General features: G+C 46.2%; 1 protein-coding gene across 1 annotated transcript in view; it reads left to right on the plus strand.

Moving 5' to 3' along the window:
- LOC126328891 (uncharacterized) overlaps positions 1 to 17297 on the plus strand; it is a 389478-nt gene extending 372181 nt beyond the window's left edge. Inside the window, exons 19-20 of the mRNA XM_049996076.1 lie at positions 15574 to 15752; positions 16708 to 17297. Coding sequence (XP_049852033.1) covers positions 15574 to 15752; positions 16708 to 17051 — 523 coding nt within the window. The 3' untranslated portion in view covers positions 17052 to 17297. The remainder of the gene's footprint in view (positions 1 to 15573; positions 15753 to 16707) is intronic.
- Positions 17298 to 18311: the final 1014 nt, after the last annotated feature.

The following is an 18311-nucleotide window of genomic DNA, read 5'->3' on the forward strand; positions in this document are numbered from 1 at the left end:
CTGGCAGATCTAAAACTGGTTATCGATGAATCAGTGAAAATAATCAGTTACGTTAAATCACACTCTCTGCAGTGACGACTGTTGTCAATATTGTATGAAGGTTATAGGAATAGACATAAAATACTACCGGACTGCTTCACTCCGAGCGAGTTAGATGGTTATCTCGCCGGCCGCGGTGGTCTCGCGGTTCTAGGCGCGCAGTCCGGAACCGTGCGACTGCTACGGTCGCAGGTTCGAATCCTGCCTCGGGCATGGATGTGTGTGATGTCCTTAGGTTAGTTAGGTTTAAGTAGTTCTAAGTTCTAGGGGACTGATGACCACAGCAGTTGAGTCCCATAGTGCTCAGAGCCATTTTTTTTTTTTTTTTTTGGTTATCTCGGGGCAAGATCTCAACAAGATTATTCGAACTAAGAGGTGAATTACAAACTTTCATGAGTGGCATTTCTTTTAAATCAAAAGACCGTTTCAACAATGTGACTTGATTGTTCGGACTAGCTTCTTAGGCAGACGTACTTCGAAAAATTAATGAAATAAATATATGTTTACATGGAAAACAAACAACAGTATCAATACTAGTAACAAAATAACCGCCTTAAAAAACCAGTTTTATGGATTGTTTGCGTTGTAAAGAGAGAAACAAGAAAGCTTTTTCACACTGAATGTGTTCGTTGGTGAGACTGCAGAAGTACCAAATGAAATATTTGAAGAATCGGTCCATTGTCTCAATGGTACGTGCGCATATTTTGAGATGTATTTTCCTGAAGAACAGAATTCATGGGGCCGAATCCTTCTGTAAGAAATTAGCAGAAGCTAGAAAATGCATCAAATTACATCTATGAATGCTTTTTACAAATGATATCAGATTCAAGCATGGAACCATTGCTCAAGACGAGGTCAATTGTTGAGTTTTGGTGAAGAGTTCGTGATGAATATCCACAACTTGCTACACTGGGTCCAACTGTTCTTTTCCCGTTCCCAGCAACACACTTGTGTGAAACGGGATTCTCAGCATATATAGCTACAGAGATAAAATACAGCAATAGACGGGGTGATGAATCTGACTTGCATCTTCAACTGTCTTCTGTCAGGCGTTACATTAAACAGTTGGCCAAAAATTAAAATAATTTGATGTTTTTGTTGTTGTGGTCTTCAGTCCGAAGACTGGTTTGATGCAGCTCTCCATGCTACTCTATCCTGTGCAAGTCTCTCCATTTCCGAATAACTACTGTATCCTATATCCTTCTGAACCTCCTTACTGTATCCTTATCCTGGTTTCTCTCTACGTTTTTTACCTATCACGCTTTTCTGAACCTCCTTACTGTATTCTTATCCTGGTCTCTCTCTACGTTTTTTACCTATCACGCTTCCCTCCAGTACTAAATTGGTGATCCCTTGATGCCTCAGAATGTGTCCTATCAACAAATCCCTTCTTGTAGTCAGGATGTACCACAAATTTCTCTTCTCCCCAATTCTATTCAGTACCTCATAAGATACGTGATCTACCCACCTAATTTTCTGCATTGCTCTGTAGCTCCACATCTATTAAACCTTCTGTTCTCTTCTTGTCTAAGCCGTTTATCGTCCATGTTTCACTTCCATACACTGCAACATTTCATTCAAATATTTTGAGAATGGACTTCCTGACACTTGAATCTATACTCGATGTTAACAAAATTCTCTTCTTGAGAAACGCTTTTTTCGTCTTTGCGTCTACGTTTTATAACCTTGCTATTTCAACCATCATCAGTTATTTTGCTGCTCAAATAGCAAAACTCATCTACTTCTTTAAATGTTTCATTTTTTAATTTAATTCCTTCAGAATCACCTGATTTAATTCGACGACATACCCTACTCTCATACCTTCCATTAAATGGAAGCAATTTTGTCAATTTACACTATAATCAATGTAGCGTTATTTTGTGTATTGTATTATTTTATGTTTTGTATATTGTTGTAGAAGAGAGTAATGTACACTCCTGGAAATTGAAATAAGAACACCGTGAATTCATTGTCCCAGGAAGGAGAAACTTTATTGACACATTCCTGGGGTCAGATACATCACATGATCACACTGACAGAACCACAGGCACATAGACACAGGCAACAGAGCATGCACAATGTCGGCACTAGTACAGTGTATATCCACCTTTCGCAGCAATGCAGGCTGCTATTCTCCCATGGAGACGATCGTAGAGATGCTGGATGTAGTCCTGTGGAACGGCTTGCCATGCCATTTCCACCTGGCGCCTCAGTTGGACCAGTGTTCGTGCTGGACGTGCAGACCGCCTGAGACGACGCTTCATCCAGTCCCAAACATGCTCAATGGGGGACAGATCCGGAGATCTTGCTGGCCAGGGTAGTTGACTTACACATTCTAGAACACGTTGGGTGGCACGGGATACATGCGGACGTGCATTGTCCTGTTGGAACAGCAAGTTCCCTTGCCGGTCTAGGAATGGTAGAACGATGGGTTCGATGACGGTTTGGATGTACCGTGCACTATTCAGTGTCCCCTCGACGATCACCAGAGGTGTACGGCCAGTGTAGGAGATCGCTCCCCACACCATGATGCCGGGTGTTGGCCCTGTGTGCCTCGGTCGTATGCAGTCCTGATTGTGGCGCTCACCTGCACGGCGCCAAACACGCATACGACCATCATTGGTACCAAGGGAGAAGCGACTCTCATCGCTGAAGACGACACGTCTCCATTCGTCCCTCCATTCACGCCTGTCGCGACACCACTGGAGGCGGGCAGCACGATGTTGGGGCGTGAGCGGAAGACGGCCTAACGGTGTGCGGGACCGTAGCCCAGCTTCATGGAGACGGTTGCGAATGGTCCTCGCCGATACCCCAGGAGCAACAGTGTCCCTAATTTGCTGGGAAGTGGCGGTGCGCTCCCCTACGGCACTGCGTAGGATGCTACGGTCTTGGCGTGCATCCGTGCGTCGCTGCGGTCCGGTCCCAGGTCGACGGGCACGTGCACCTTCCGCCGACCACTGGCGACAACATCGATGTACTGTGGAGACCTCACGCCCCACGTGTTGAGCAATTCGGCGGTACGTCCACCCGGCCTCCCGCATGACCACTATACGCCCTCGCTCAAAGTCCGTCAACTGCACATACGGTTCACGTCCACGCTGTCGCGGCATGCTACCAGTGTTAAAGACTGCGATGGAGCTCCGTATGCCACGGCAAACTGGCTGACACTGACGGCGGCGGTGCACAAATGCTGCGCAGCTAGCGCCATTCGACGGCCAACACCGCGGTTCCTGGTGTGTCCGCTGTGCCGTGCGTGTGATCATTGCTTGTACAGCCCTCTCGCAGTGTCCAGAGCAAGTATGGTGGGTCTGACACACCGGTGTCAATGTGTTCTTACTTCAATTTCCAGGAGTGTATAATGCATCTCTTTTTGGACGATGTAAGTGATTATAATTAAAGGATGAACATAAAACCATGGTTTGCTTATTTTAGGACTTCCCAAAATATTTAGTATTTCAAAAGAGTTTAGTCACCAAAAAAACTGAAAACCTCTCGTATGTAGCACCGCTGCTTCCTGTGACATTTCATCCTTTCGGAGACATTTAGCGTCGGCCTGAGTAGAAGTGAGAGTCATCTCCGAACACCACAGAATGCCACTCAGTGACCCAGTTCACAATTATTCTATACAAGACCATTCCTTGTTGTTTTTGGTATAGTATTGGTGTTGGACGACGCATGCAAAATCGAGATTTCAACACAGCTAACAATAATCTGGTCGCGACGATCTGTGGTTACACACTGCTCGTAACCTCTGCTTGGATCTCAGCTGTTGTTAACCGTGTTTCGTCAGAGCCGTTAGAACCGTCCCAGCATTTACTCGTAGTGTAGTTCTCCTGGATGGACTATGTCCGCTCTCCTGGCCACACTGTTGTCTAGAGTCCTTCTACAGCCAACTACCTGTGCGATCTGTCGGTATGATGGTCCCATGAGCCTCATGCCAGTTTCGACCCTCTGCGAATGTTATGTTGCGTTTTGCACTTGAAAAGTTGCAATAACTTTATACACACCCAGCAATCATTATGTACTCAAATCATTCTTCATTTGTACGAATGTCTTTATTCTGCAGTGGAAATAGCTCTCAGAAAGATATTGTTTTAATCTATATACATCACAGAAATATAAATAGTGAATTTCGGGCTTGTTTCCGAGACGCATGCCTGATAGACAACAGAATATTCGATTCACCTGGAAAATTTGAAGAAACACAGGCATATCCCTTTGATAACATTCGATCAGGGCGTTTATGGCGTAACATTTTCCATATCTGCCAGTTTATTTTAGATCGGACAATCTATTTCAATTGCGCATGAGATGAGTCTTGGCCTAAGGGTGCGTTTTAATCTCAGAGGCAATCAAATGAAAATGAGGCAAGCTATATAACGAGCGCCGTACGGACGTTGGTAACTCAGGTAGGTGTGGTGCGTGTATAGAAATGCCCGCTATTTGGAATCAGAAGGAAAAGCACGAACATTCACCGCTGTGCCATTTGTCTGTTAGACAAGCTCGACTTGATGTCAGCGAGTCTTGTGTGAGCAGACTTCACTATGGAGGCCGGGACAGAACAGCGAGGTGTTGTGCAAGTTTTGACTGCGGGAGGAGTGTCAAGGAGTGAAATTCATGGCCGAATGTCTGCTGTGTACGGCGAACATAGTATGTCACGTGCGGGTGTGTTTGCATGGAATAAATGATTCTAGAAGGTCGTGTATCATTAAAAGAGAGCAGTCGGCCAGCAAAAGCTCATCGTTTCCATTGACCATTCTTTATTTTTATTAAAAATGAAACTCCTCCAGCTGTACTTAAGATTTCATATTTATTTGGCTACTAGTTTCGACGTTGCATCAACGCCATCTTCAGGCCCGTACACTTTGATGAAATCAATTGTGTGTTGCTGAGTACTAGAAGTCCGTGGTGAGACCAATACGTCCTCCATATGGATGGCGGGCAGTAACTAGTTACTACAGCTGGAGGCGTTTCATTTTTAATGAAAATTATACCAGCTGATGTTCCACCATCATTCAATTTTAATGTGGATGTACGAAGAGAAAATTAACAATTCTGTCATTGGTGCGTTGGAACCGGCATTGAGAAATGACCGACGGTGGAGAAGGAAGACAGCAGCGGAAAAATGCTCCTATCGGAGCACCAAAAATGCCAATATATTCCTGTTTATTTAAAAGACTCTGACTGAAAAGTGGGATACCAGCTGCCTCATTCTACCTTCCTCAGTATCTTTAAAATTTTTCCCAAAAATTTTGGCATGCGAACATATTCGCCCTTTTTTTATCATGCAACTCACCTCAAGCTCCCTCAAGGTCCTCTAGCTGTAACTCACTCCCACCAACTAGTCAATTACCACGCCGCTCACAGCCGTTCACTCCCATTTGCCTTTTCTCACTCACTCACTCAGTGCAGCTGATTGTCAGTATATCTTTGCGTCTCTCTGTCATATTTCCTGTGTCACAGCCACAGTCCCCTTGGGTGTGGTCTACTTCTACCGTCTCCTTTCAGTGTCATATATACCTCATCTCTCTCTTACTGTTCATATCACATTCCTTTCTTCCTACCGCTGCTATCTCTTCTCACTGTCACCACTTCTCTCTTCCTTTTTGTCTTTATCATACACTCTGTCTCTCATTATCACTGGCTCTCACCTACTTCCGCTTTTTCCTTCTCTTTGTTGCCCCCTCCCTCTCACCAACCCATCCCCCCCGTTGGCCCTTCCCCCCTCCCCCTCCCCACCCCTCGCTCCTGGCACTGTCTCCTTCACTCTTTTCCTGGCATTGTTCCGTTAGTGTCAACTACGTTCTACTGTGGCTGCGTCCCCCTCCCCCCCCCCCTCTCTCTCGCTCTAACTCCTGGTGTCCCCTTTGCTCTTTCTACAACACAACCACAAGATAGTATCTTCCAGATTCATTACTTTTCCGTCTCCTTGCCACTGCCACTGTCTTCTTCTCTCTCAGCATAAAAAGCGGAAATATGTTCGCATACCAAAAATTTTGGGAGAATCTTAAGGGTGCTAAGGAAGGTAGAATGAAGCAGGTGGTAACTCACTTTTCAGATAGTCTTTTAAATAAACAGGAAAGTATTAGCATTTTTCGAGCTCCGGTGGGGCCATTTTCCCGCTTGTTCCCTTTTTTCCCTTACTGCATCAGGACAGGTCACCCGTTTGAAATGAAATGTATTGGTCATTAAAATTTAGGTAGTTTACCTATGGGAAACTGAAGTGATCCAAAACTAATTTTACACTGCAGATCTGATTTAATGTGCAAAATCTTTTGCATGTGCTTCAGTACTAGAACATGGAGTTCCCAAATGATAACGGGGGCACTTTAAATCTTATTTCTCTGTGATACGTCACTTCATAAATTCCGTTTTCGCTTCACACCAGATGTTATATACGTATTTTACGTGCTCAAGTACAGTAAATTTGAACCTCTGTATTTCAAAAACGGATAAAGATATCAAGGAAATTTTCAAATTTGTTCGAGATCAGGATCTTAGAAATACATCGTAAAAAAATTACAGCCATTTGTTGTACATAGCAGTCTCGGAATCCGCGGCTGAGTTTTCGCAACCAAAAAACAATTTTTTGGGGTGCTTCTCAATAACGGATAAAGAATTTTAAAAACGTAGAAATGGCTTTTTTAGAAAAATGCGTAGAGAATTTACCTTTAAAATTCGAGCAATTTTCTGCAATTATTTATTCTTTAGATCTCGCGACTTACTGGATTTTACATGTAGAAGTGGGGTTAACTTTGAACCTATGTATCTCAAAATGGACAAAGATATCGAGAAAATTTACAAGTCTGGTCGAGATCGGTATGCTAGGAATACATCAAAATAATTTCTGCCTTTTCCTGTGTGTAGCCATCTTGGAATCCTCGGCTGAGTTTTAGTCCGTTGGTGACGGCGAAAATATAGTAGAAAAAATCTTTTGTGGTTTTCCGATGAACTGCCCATGAACTAATTGTGCCTCCCATCAAGCCCACCGTCGGCACATCAAATGCAAAAAGAATTAACTGATTAGTTCCATTTGCCTAAGCAGGAGGAAGTGTTTAATATTCATACTTTGATCCCCTACTTTAGGATAATGACACTAACATGATCCTTCTGGTGCTGAGTGCATACCGATTAAGCTCATGTACGGGATCAGTCACGGTATCGCTCACACCATCTACATCACTGTCCACAAGCCACCTAACGGTGTGTGGCGAATGGTACTTCTGGTACCGCTAACTGATCCACCCTTCCATTTTCCACTCGCGAATGTCGGTAAGCCTCTGTGTTAGCTCTAATCTCTCGAATATCTCGTCGTGGTCGTTTCGCGAGATGTATTTGGGAAGAAGTAATATGTTGTCCGACTCTTCCCGGAAAGTGCTCTCTCGCAATTTCAACAGTAAACCTCTCTTGATGCAAAGTGATATTGCAGAGTATGGGAATTTCCGGAAAACCTGTGCATTGTGGGCTCCCAACAGTCTGGCAGAGGAGATATATGAAGAAATTAGCGACATCACTGCAGCACCTCGAACGATATCACGATGAAGAATATACTTTCCTGTCCCGTTTTGTCGCGGAAGATATAACACCGTGTCGTGATTCTGAGCCGTTGAGCAAGTGTCGGAGCCAACAATGGAAGCGCGTTGTTTCATCTTCATTTAAAGAACGCGAAACCGTGCTCGGCAACTCCGGGAAAGCCGTGATGACCATCTTCTTTGACTGCACGGGTCCGCTGCTCATTGAATTCCTGAACACGGCACCACAATTAACGCACATCGGTACGTGGACACTATGTAAAAATTGAAGCGTCTCTTCGAGTCCAAACGCCCAGGAATGTTGAGGGTCGGCATCATTCTGTTGCAGGACAATGTCCACCCACATGTTGCCATAAATGATTCGACTAGAGTGTAGAACTTTCGCTGAGAAGGCCTTATACATCCTCCTTACAGTCCCGACCTCTTCCGAGACGATTTGCATATTTTGGAGCCCTGAAGAAAGACATTCGTGGCCGTAGATTTGCTTCGAAAGAAGAGTTGCACGCCAGGGTGCAATCATGGTTCGTAGGCAACCGCAAATATTTTTCCGTGAAGGCACTGATCGTCTTCCGTCACAATGGTGTATACGCATTAAACAGTTAAGGCGATTACTTTCGAAACAATAAATAGTTTACTTACATTTTAGAGCTCCGTGACCCAGTCGATAGAAACGGAATCCTTATAGGATCGCTTCGTTGTTAGTCCGTCTGTTAAGAGCCCGTTTTTCAGGAATGGGTTCGAGTACCAAGTTGAAATTTATGTCAAATACTAAGGTCTACGGTTCGTTGGCGGTGTAAATAATTTAAGCTTCAAAGTCAATCCAGTCAAAAGAACGGCCATTTATGTCAGATATTTTGGAACTCTGGAACTCACTCATAAAAGCCTACAGCATAACACCTATACACTTGTTTAAGTTTGTCTGGAACTCTCAGAGCTCAACTCCTACTTGTACCCGTCCGGTTTTTTCCCCAACTGTCTCGTTTTTTATTTTATTTTGATTTTTTACTGTCCCTTACATAATGTGAGGCTCCTGGCAATAGCTATGTCGAAGCCTTAAACCAAGACGCATATCAATGGTTGTTAAAAATTACAATCCAGTCTAAACCAGTATATGCACAAATCTGTTTACAGCACTAGACTATATTGCGTTCTGTCGAGTTCTCAGGAAAACAAGTTGACGTCGCAGTTACTGAGAACAGTAGAAAGCGTGCAAAATCCTTTATCATTTATTAGCTGATAATGCACTGGATTCACAAATATTAAGTATTAATACTAAAGTAACGTTACGTCCTCCTCCTATACAGAGTATTTTGGCACAAAACATGACGCTCCAGACCTCGTGATCTGTACTGTCTCTTAGCTAACGGCCGGCCGCGGTGGTCTCGCGGATCTAGGCGCGCAGTCCGGAACCGTGCGACTGCTACGGTCGCAGGTTCGAATCCTGCTTCGGGCATGGATGTGTGTGATGTCCTTAGGTTTACGTAGTTCTAAGTTCTAGGGGACTAATGCCCCCAGGGGCTCAGCGCTCACTTGCTGAGTACGGGCTTGGCGACCCCGGGGTCCTGAGCTGGGGACTGGTCTGCGCCGCCAGTGTCCTGTCACCGTAACCCCCGGACATGCTTCAGCGACCACCGTACGGCGCGGCGGTGAAATGTTGTGTGCTGCGGGGAATGGTAATCTTGGCTTGACCGCCTGGATTGCGAGGAAGGCCAACCTCTATAAAAACCCCTCAATCTTTCGGTGTGCTCCGCGCCTAGAAGATGCATGGCTGTTGGGGTGGAACAGTCGCAAGCGGGCAACCTCTGGGGCAACTGCCGCACCCCAGTTGTATAAGGCTTACTCAGGCACGCGGGGCTCTGTCTGAGCGGACTTTTAGTTCCCTAGCTGCTCGTGGGACCGCAATGGACCCTTCGACCTCTACATTTCCCCGTACCAGTGGCTTGGGTGGGCCGCTGGTAGGAAAACACACCCCATCGAAAAAGCGGCTATGCGCTGCGTGTCCTCCAGCGCCTGGTGTTGCTAGAGATTTAACAGAATGTAGTAACGGAGCACATGCTGATAATCAGAATGTGTTTTTGATTATTAAAAGGAAGGAGGGTAGCTTTGAGAGGGTTTCTCCCTTTTACATCCACAAGGGTCTTGAGGGAATTGCTGGAACACTGAAATCTGTAAAGCGACTGCGCAATGGGACTCTGTTAGTTGAAACTTCTAGTTCCCGTCAAGTCGCTGCCCTTCGGAAAGCAAATTGTCTAGGAGAGTACGCTGTTGAGACCGAGCTCCACTCCACTTTGAATTATAGTAAGGGTGTTGTGACGTGTAGGGACTTGGTGGATATCCCCATAGACGTGCTAAAATCTGAGTGGGCTGACGAAGGAATTGTTGACGTGCAGCACATTATGAAACGAGTCAATGGGGACCTCGTCAAATCTGCCTCGTTTATTCTCACATTCAGTTGCCCGAGATTCCCAGAGCATGTTAAAGCGGGGTTCTTACGTTTGCCCGTACGGCCATATTTCCCCCACCCAATGCGCTGTTTTAAATGTCAGCGCTTTGGGCTGCAATGGGATAGCCACTTGTGGTAAATGTGGTCAGCCTGCCCATGACGGAGCCGATTGTTCATCGCCTGTGAGGTGCGTGAATTGCTCCGGAAGTCACCCTGTCTGGAGCCGAATCTGCCCCATCTATCTCGAAGAACGGAAGGTACAGGAGATTAAAACATCTAAGCGCATCCCCTATGGTGAGGCCAAGAAGCTCTTTAAGGCCATGCAACCTCCTGTGTTTTCAACATCTTTCGCTTCCGCTCTCAAAAAACCGGTACAACTGGCCACTGTTGCTACACAAACAGAGGTTGCTAGTGTTAGCACTAAAACCTGCGCTTGCCAGTGCACTTGTGCTGCTGCGGTTGTTTTGCAATCTGCGGCTCTCCCCGCTACATCGGACAAGGCCGTGGTTGCTGACATTGAGGTACTTCCAGCCTCCCCCCATATGGCGCCTTCTGCCCAGGCGAGTCAACCTCCAACTGTTGACAAGGCTCTGCATTCCAAGCCCCCCAATACAAAGCCTCAGAAGATGAAGGTTCTGCCACCTGAGGAGACTAGTCAGCGTCGGTCCGATGACGAGGCCATCGTACTGTCTGACATCTCCCGTGGGTCGTCATCGGAGCTTATGGACATTGATGTCGACCGGGGGCGATCTTCTCGCCCCAGGAATAAATCTCCGGCCAGTACGGTCTCTCCTCCAAAGCACAGAGGCAGGGTGAAAGTTCAGCCACCCTGATCACTGGCTCCCATATTACAGTGGAACCTGAATGGGTTCAGGACGCATGTGGCCGAATTACAACTCCTTATACGAGAGTGCCCCTTGTGCTTATGTCTCCAAGAGACACATTTTCGGGCCACTGATTCCCCTTCTTTACGCGGCTATACCGTATATCGAAAAGATGATCTGACGGGGCAAAGGGCAAAGGGTGGTGTTGCGGTTTTGTCCGTGACATGCACCCATCATCTGAGCTCCCTCTCGTCACCGACTTGCAAGCAGTTGCAGTTGACATTCTTGTGGGTCGGAGGCTCACAGTCTGTTCTGTTTATTTACCACCTCCGGATGCGATAGACTCTGAGGCTCTCACGGACCTTATTAGCCAACTCCCCCGCCCATTTCTTCTTCTGGGGGACTTCAACGCTCATAATGTCTTATGTGGCTCTCGGACTACTTGCCCCAGGGGTCGCATACTGGAAAGCGTCATGATGTCTGAAGAACTGTGCCTCCTCAACTCTGGTGCTCCCACTCAATTCTGTACTGCTTCCGGATCGTCATCGGCTATTGACCTTTCCTTTTGCTCTCCAGCACTCGCGGATTCTGCTCTGTGGGAGGCTGCAGCTGACCTCCATTCTAGTGACCATTTCTCCCTCTGGATTCGCCTCCTGGATGAGGCTGTGGCATTACCAGTGCCGCCCCGGTGGCACCTTTGCAGAGCTGACTGGACACTTTTCAGCCAACTGGCTGTTTTGGAACACCGTGCCAGCGTCCACGAATGGGTAGACCATGTTGCAGCCGTGATCTCACATGCTGCTGCATTGTCAATCCCACGGTCATCCGGTCATCCCAAGAGGCGTCCTGTCCCTTGGTGGACCACTGAGTGCCACTCAGCCATCCGCGCCCGCCGTGCAGCACTGCGCCGCTTCAAGTGCCGTCCCTCAGCTGACAATCTTGCGGCCTTTCGGGTGGCAAGGGCCAGAGCGCGGCGAGTGATTAAAGAGAGCAAACGACGGTCATGGCAATCGTTCTTGAATTCCATCTCTCGCTCCACTAGTTCTACGATAGTGTGGGAAGCCATCAGGAGGATTTCCGGGAAACTCAGCCAGCTACCTGTCACGGCATTGCTGCATCAGGGATGTCTCCTCACGGCGCCGAGAGACATTGCCCAGACACTGGCCATTAATTTTGCGGAATCTACCGCCACTATTAACTGTGATCCAGATTTCTGCCGCTACCGCACTGCCATCGAAAGGGGTCACTTGGACTTCCGGTCTCTAAATTCTGAACCCTATAACTGCTCCTTCACAATGTGGGAACTGGATTCTGCGCTGTCTGTGGCTCATGATACTGTGCCTGGTCATGATCAAATCCAGTACAGCATGCTGCGGCACCTGTTGCTGCCATCCAAGGAAGTTCTCCTGAACTGTTTCAATATGATATGGTTATCTGGCACGTACCCTGACTCGTGGAAGGAGGCAATTTTGATTCCCCTCCTCAAACCAGGGAAGGACCGAACGCATCCCAGTAGTTATCGGAGTATTGCCTTGACGAGCTGTGTTGGGAAGACGTTGGAACGCATGGTCAACCGCCGCCTGGTTTGGCTGCTCGAGACCAGGAAGCTCCTTAACCCCTCTCAGTGTGGCTTTAGGAGATGTCGTTCCACTATAGACAACTTGACCCTGCTTGAGGCCGCCATCCAGCAGGCCTTTCTACGTAACCAGCATTGTCTAGGGGTCTTCTTTGACATTAATAAGGCGTATGGCACTACTTGGCGCCGCCTTATCCTCAATCAACTCCATGAGTGGGGCTTTCGTGGCCGTCTCCCCATCTTCATTCGGTCCTTTCTTTCTCACCGCCTCTTTCGGTATCGGGTTGGTAATGTGCTATCGGATTTGTACGTGCAGGAGAATGGTGTTCCTCAGGACAGCGTTTTAAGTGTCACCCTCTTTGCCGTTGCTATTAACAGTATCACGTCCACTATCCGGAGTCCTGCCCAATGCTCCTTGTTTGTGGACGATTTTGCTGTTTTCTGTTCTTCCTCCAGTCTTGTCAGTGCTAGTCGGCAGTTACAGCTTACGATAAAGCGCTTGGAGGCATGGACTGCAATGACGGGTTTTACCTTTTCTGCAGACAAATCTGTGTGTGTTCATTTTAATCGTTCTCGGCGTCTTTTTACCTCCCCTGAATTGCGTCTGAGGGACACCGTTCTTCCTTTTAGAGACACTGTGAGGTTCCTGGGCCTCACTTTTGATTCCAAGTTGTCGTGGTTGCCTCACCTTAAAGACCTCAAGGTGCGGGCCCTGAAGGCACTGAATATTTTGAAGTGTCTGAGCCATCGGTCCTGGGGAGCAGATCGGGCGCGTCTGCTGCAGTTTTATAGGGCTTTCGTCCGATCGCGTCTTGACTATGCTTGCACCGTGTATGGGTCAGCAAGGCCTTCGTATCTGAAGATCCTTGACGCAGTACACCATGAGGGTATCAGGCTGGCCACTGGTGCCTTCCGTACTAGTCCCATCCCCAGCCTGTGTGCTGAGGCAGGGGAACCGCCGCTCGCCATCCGGCCAAAACTCCTCATGGTGCGACGGGTGTGTCATTTCCTTGCCTGTCCTACCTCCCCTGCGTACCCTACCGTTGCCCGACCGCCTATGGAACGTCTCTTTTCCAGTCGTCCCAGGGCAACAAAACCATTTGGGATTCGTGCCAAGCATTTGCTTGAGTCCCTTGGTGTGGCGCGTGTGGCCCCCCAACGACAAGGTTTTACTCGCCTACCTCCCTGGTTGCTCCAGAGGCCCAGCATCCTTCTAGACTTGTCGGAGTACCGGAGGAACTGCACTCCGGCGTTTGTGTTTACCTCCTTATTTTACGATATTTTAAACCAGCATCCGGACCATGTACCTATATTCACAGATGGCTCTAAACAGGGGGACTCTGTTGGTTGTGCTGTTGTTTTCCCTGATCGAGTCGTCAAGTTACGGCTTCCTGCGGCGTTTACCATCCTCGATGCCGAATTGTTTGCAATCTTGCGGGCATTGGAGCAGATGAGATGTGTTACCAGTCTTAAGTTCCTCATCTTTTCTGACACCCTGAGTGCCCTTCAGACCATGCAACACTTGTACCCAGCGGATACGGTCGTCCAGAACATCCATGATGCCCTACTCCACCTGCAACGGCAGGGAAGGAGGTTTCTTTCTGCTGGGTGCCGGGGCACGTGGGTATTAGGGGAAACGAACTGGCGGATGTGGCTGCCAAAGATGCATGTTCCTTCCCTCACGTTGTTGAATGTGGCGTCCCCCTCCATGCTGTAACCTCCCTTTTGCGTTTTCGTGTTATGCATCAATGGGAAGAGGAGTGGTTGGCAGTTTCTGACAATAAGCTGCGTCTGGTAAAGGCCACTACACGACCATGGCGTACGTCGTACCAGTCATACAGGCGGGATGAGGTTCTCCTCACTCGCCTCTGCATTGGACACAGTCCCTTCACACATGGTTTTTTACTCCGGCGGGAGGACCCCCCAATCTGCAGTGCTTGTGGCGTCCAGATTACTGTCCGCCACATTTTACTTGACTGTCTTTTATTCTCTGACCAGAGGGCGGTGGTTTCCTTGCCACCGGATTTGCCCTCTATTTTGCAAGACGACGCAGCGACTGTGGTTAAGGTCTTACGGTTTTGTGTCCTGTCCAATCTGTTGCCTCGGATTTTAGGGAGAAGGTTTTAATGTGCTGCTGGGTGACTGGCTCACCCAGGTTTTAGGTAAGAGGTCCGCCAGTCACGATTACCTCCTTGTTTCCCTTCGGTATCTGTTCTCTTTTCCTTGTGTTTCCTTTCCTTTTTTAGTGTTTTTCTTCTCCTCTTGTTTTTCCTCTGTATGTGCGCATTTGGAACTGCGTCAGGCCTGTGTCTTTTAGCCGTTCTCCTTGTTCGGCGTCCGTCTTCGTCCCTTCACCGCTTGTGTTCCTGTTTCTATGCGTTTGGGCGCTGATGACCACGCTGTTTAGCGCCCGTCAACCTCAAAAACACACACACACTAGGGGACTAATGACCACAGCAGTTGAGTCCCATAGTGCTCAGAGCCATTTGAACCATCTTAGCTAACGTGGGGAAAGGAGTGAGCACAATGTACCAGCCCGTAGTCGTAGGAGTCCTAGTTATTCTTCCAAAAAATACCTAATTTCTTTTGAGTCTCCAGGAGCATTTATATTATTTGACAATTTTATGTTTAACGTCTCCAAGGAGCCACCACTGAACCACTTACTTCAGCCATAAATTCTTTTGACCATTTACACCCGATTCTCAAATCTCTCCTGTACAACAAACTAACGGATCAGAACTAAAGGTAACCAATATATGTAACAAAACAAATCGTCAAAACCCAAAACTTACTAAGATCAGATGATGTCTAGTCATTAAGAAAAAAGCCCAAAAGCATTCACTATAATTAATCGTCTAAATAGCGAAAAATTATCTGTAAATAGGAGCATACATAACTGTTAAATTACCTTATAGATCAGGTAGTCAATTATTTTGCCTATTATAAAACGTATTAATAATGACCTGTTACATTTAGGACGTAACCTATTTAATAAAGCTGACGACATAGGGCGGGAAAACCGGAAAACATAGTCGTGTGTACGAAAAGCTACGTCCCTAAACAACAAAGTTTCGCTGTTACGTATCTGACTACTAAATTTTTCAGTTTCCTTCCATTGTGGATGAGAACTTGTACCACTGATGCTGACCAACTTTTCAGGTACAAAGTGATGAGGCGCTGCTGGCTGGAAGAGCCGTCCGATCGCCCTTCATTTAAGGAACTGACCTACACGTTTGAGAAGATGCTAGAGGACTCAGTGGAATACCTGAACCTGGACGCCCTTGTAGTTCAAAACTACGCCTACTTCAACTCAACGACTCTCTCTCAAGATAAACTAGGTAAGTCCATAATGCTGTTTGTGGAAACGTGCGAGCGCGCGTGTGTGAATGTGTGGATGTGTGTGTCCGAGCTTGGAATGAATGAACACAAAATAAATTACACTTTGAAACATTCACTGAATTTTCGTACACTGTGCTACATCATAAACTATTTTGATTTTTCTTACATCACTGCAAGATACGAGGACTATTCGGAAAGTAAGGTGCGATCGGTCACGACATGGAAACCACAACGAAGATCCGTTGAATCTTTGCACAGATACGTTAATCAGTGTCTTTAGCATGCCCGTCGATGGAGTAACGTCGCTCCTTTCAGTTCCGAGCGCGCAATGCTCACATTAAGATGCCCAGAAGATAGCGTTGCCCACTGCTTGGTTAGAGGTTTTGCCAGATTTCATTCAGCCCACATAACGTAACTGTCACGCATTTCCTTCTTCATGACAGATGTCGGCCGCACACTGCAGGGACGCTGAAAACGCTCCTGGCGCATTTTTGATCAGAAGTGAGTGGCCAGCAACCAGACAATCCGGACTTGGCTCCCTCTGAGTGTCATTTCCGCTCGCGTGAACCAGTGGCTACAGAGACAACATTTTAGCGCAGGCGACGAGCTGCAGACCACCGTAGAGAATTGCCGGAAATCACAGGCGGCTACTTTCTATGACGAGGTTATAGGAAAGCTGGTATGAAAGTACGACAAAAGTTTGAGTTGGAGCGGCGATTATGTAGTGAAGTAGCTGGAAGATGTAGCTACATCTTACAAATAAAACCTTTTTATTTCCATCATGGTTTCCATTTCGCAACCAATTGAACCTTACTTTCCGAATAGCCCTCGTAGAATTAGCAGTTACAACATTGGGTACTCATGGATATTTATTTAATTTCCTGTCAGTATATATGAAGTATTTAGTAACACTACATTATGTGTATCTAATACTATATTTTCATGTCTGTTCAGGTACTGATGGCCTAGAGCACGGAACAATGATGACAGTACCACTGGATGTGATCAAAGACATTATGCCACCCAGTGATTCCTGGCAACAAACTGAATTCCATGAAGGCCTGTTGCCCAGTTTGACCGAAAAGCAGGAAGAGTCTTCACTTTTCAGTACTGTGGGGAACAGTTATCTGAGTCCTGTACGAATAGTCAAGAGTAAAGCGCGCTTGTCACCTTACATGAACATGGTTGGAAGAAGTGAAGCGGAAAAATCAAAGTTAGATAGTGGGAACAGTGCCGTCTCCTACACGGCTGTGAGTGAGGTTTCCAGCCCTTCCTCCTCTAATATGACGACGTTGTAGAGGGAAGGAACACGAAATAGGAGCTCTACAAACGATTCGGGTGAGATCAAAGTGTAATACAATCGTTTTTATGCCTCATAAGGTATCTTTACAACCTTATTCTTTTAAAGGCTGCGTCTATTCCATTTTATTGCGTGTTAGTTGCTATTCCTGAATGTCTGCGTACCTGTGTGTGACCTATTGGACAACATACTGCCCTTACACATGCGAAGAACATTTTTTTAAATAAAGTTTTACACATCAGAAGACTGCGTTTTTTATTGAAACATTCCCTCACCTTCTTGCAATTATCATAATTGTATAAAGTATGAATGCTGTTTTCCATGACATATAATGAAACATATCTATTACACGTATCTCCTGTCAGTGACTGTTTCATGTGAAAATCTGTTCACTCCCAAAGAAACAACAGCGTATGTGATGTTTTCTACGTCAAATAAACATTCACTGGATACTGGTACTTCATATTCACAGGCATCCGATGTAAGTAAAGTTTTACGCAAGAGCTTACGATTTTCTGTAAGTGTGCTTTCTAAGGAGAAATGCATGTAGTACATCTTATACGTTTTAGAAAAAAAGTGTGTTACAAATAAAATAAATCAAGCGTTAACTTTATGGGAAGAATAGTTTTGTTTTTAAAGCTATCGTATTTTTTTCTTTTCCTCACATTCTGTCGTCAAATTCGTTATTCTGGACGTTTTATCGGACCGAATGTTCGCTGTTCGTATACGTTCCATAGTAATATTGAAAGTATTATGGGGGTTTCCAGAATTGCTCTTCAATTAGGAATGTGCTTTCTGGAAAAACTGGGGCGAATGTATTTCCTTACGGGGACTTCTTGCAAAAGGAAGTATATTTTTAACCTATAACACGATCGTTCTTCACAAAAATAAAACATTTCTCATGGCCTCGTATCTACTGTAAGTAATTCTACCTGAAACCTTTCAAAGTTTAACTTCGTGAACTAGAAGTGCAAATGAATAAAAAAATCAGCTCCAGTTACGATGAATTACAATTTTCACGACCAGTTTCGGTCCCAGGCTATTATGCAGTGCTAAAGTTAGGCATGAGATGTAAACACACACACACACACACACACACACACACACACACACACGCCAATATCAAATCAATGTAAGGAATGTCAGTTGTCATAAAAAGGTGCAAAACAATACTTAAACGTAAGAGCTCCATACAGCAGCAGAAAACGCTATGGCTGCGAAAATACAGTCTCACTAACCTGCAAAAAAGTTGGCAGTA

Source organism: Schistocerca gregaria, chromosome 2 (genome assembly GCF_023897955.1).
Source record: "Schistocerca gregaria isolate iqSchGreg1 chromosome 2, iqSchGreg1.2, whole genome shotgun sequence".
Classification (NCBI taxonomy): Eukaryota; Metazoa; Arthropoda; class Insecta; order Orthoptera; family Acrididae; genus Schistocerca; species Schistocerca gregaria.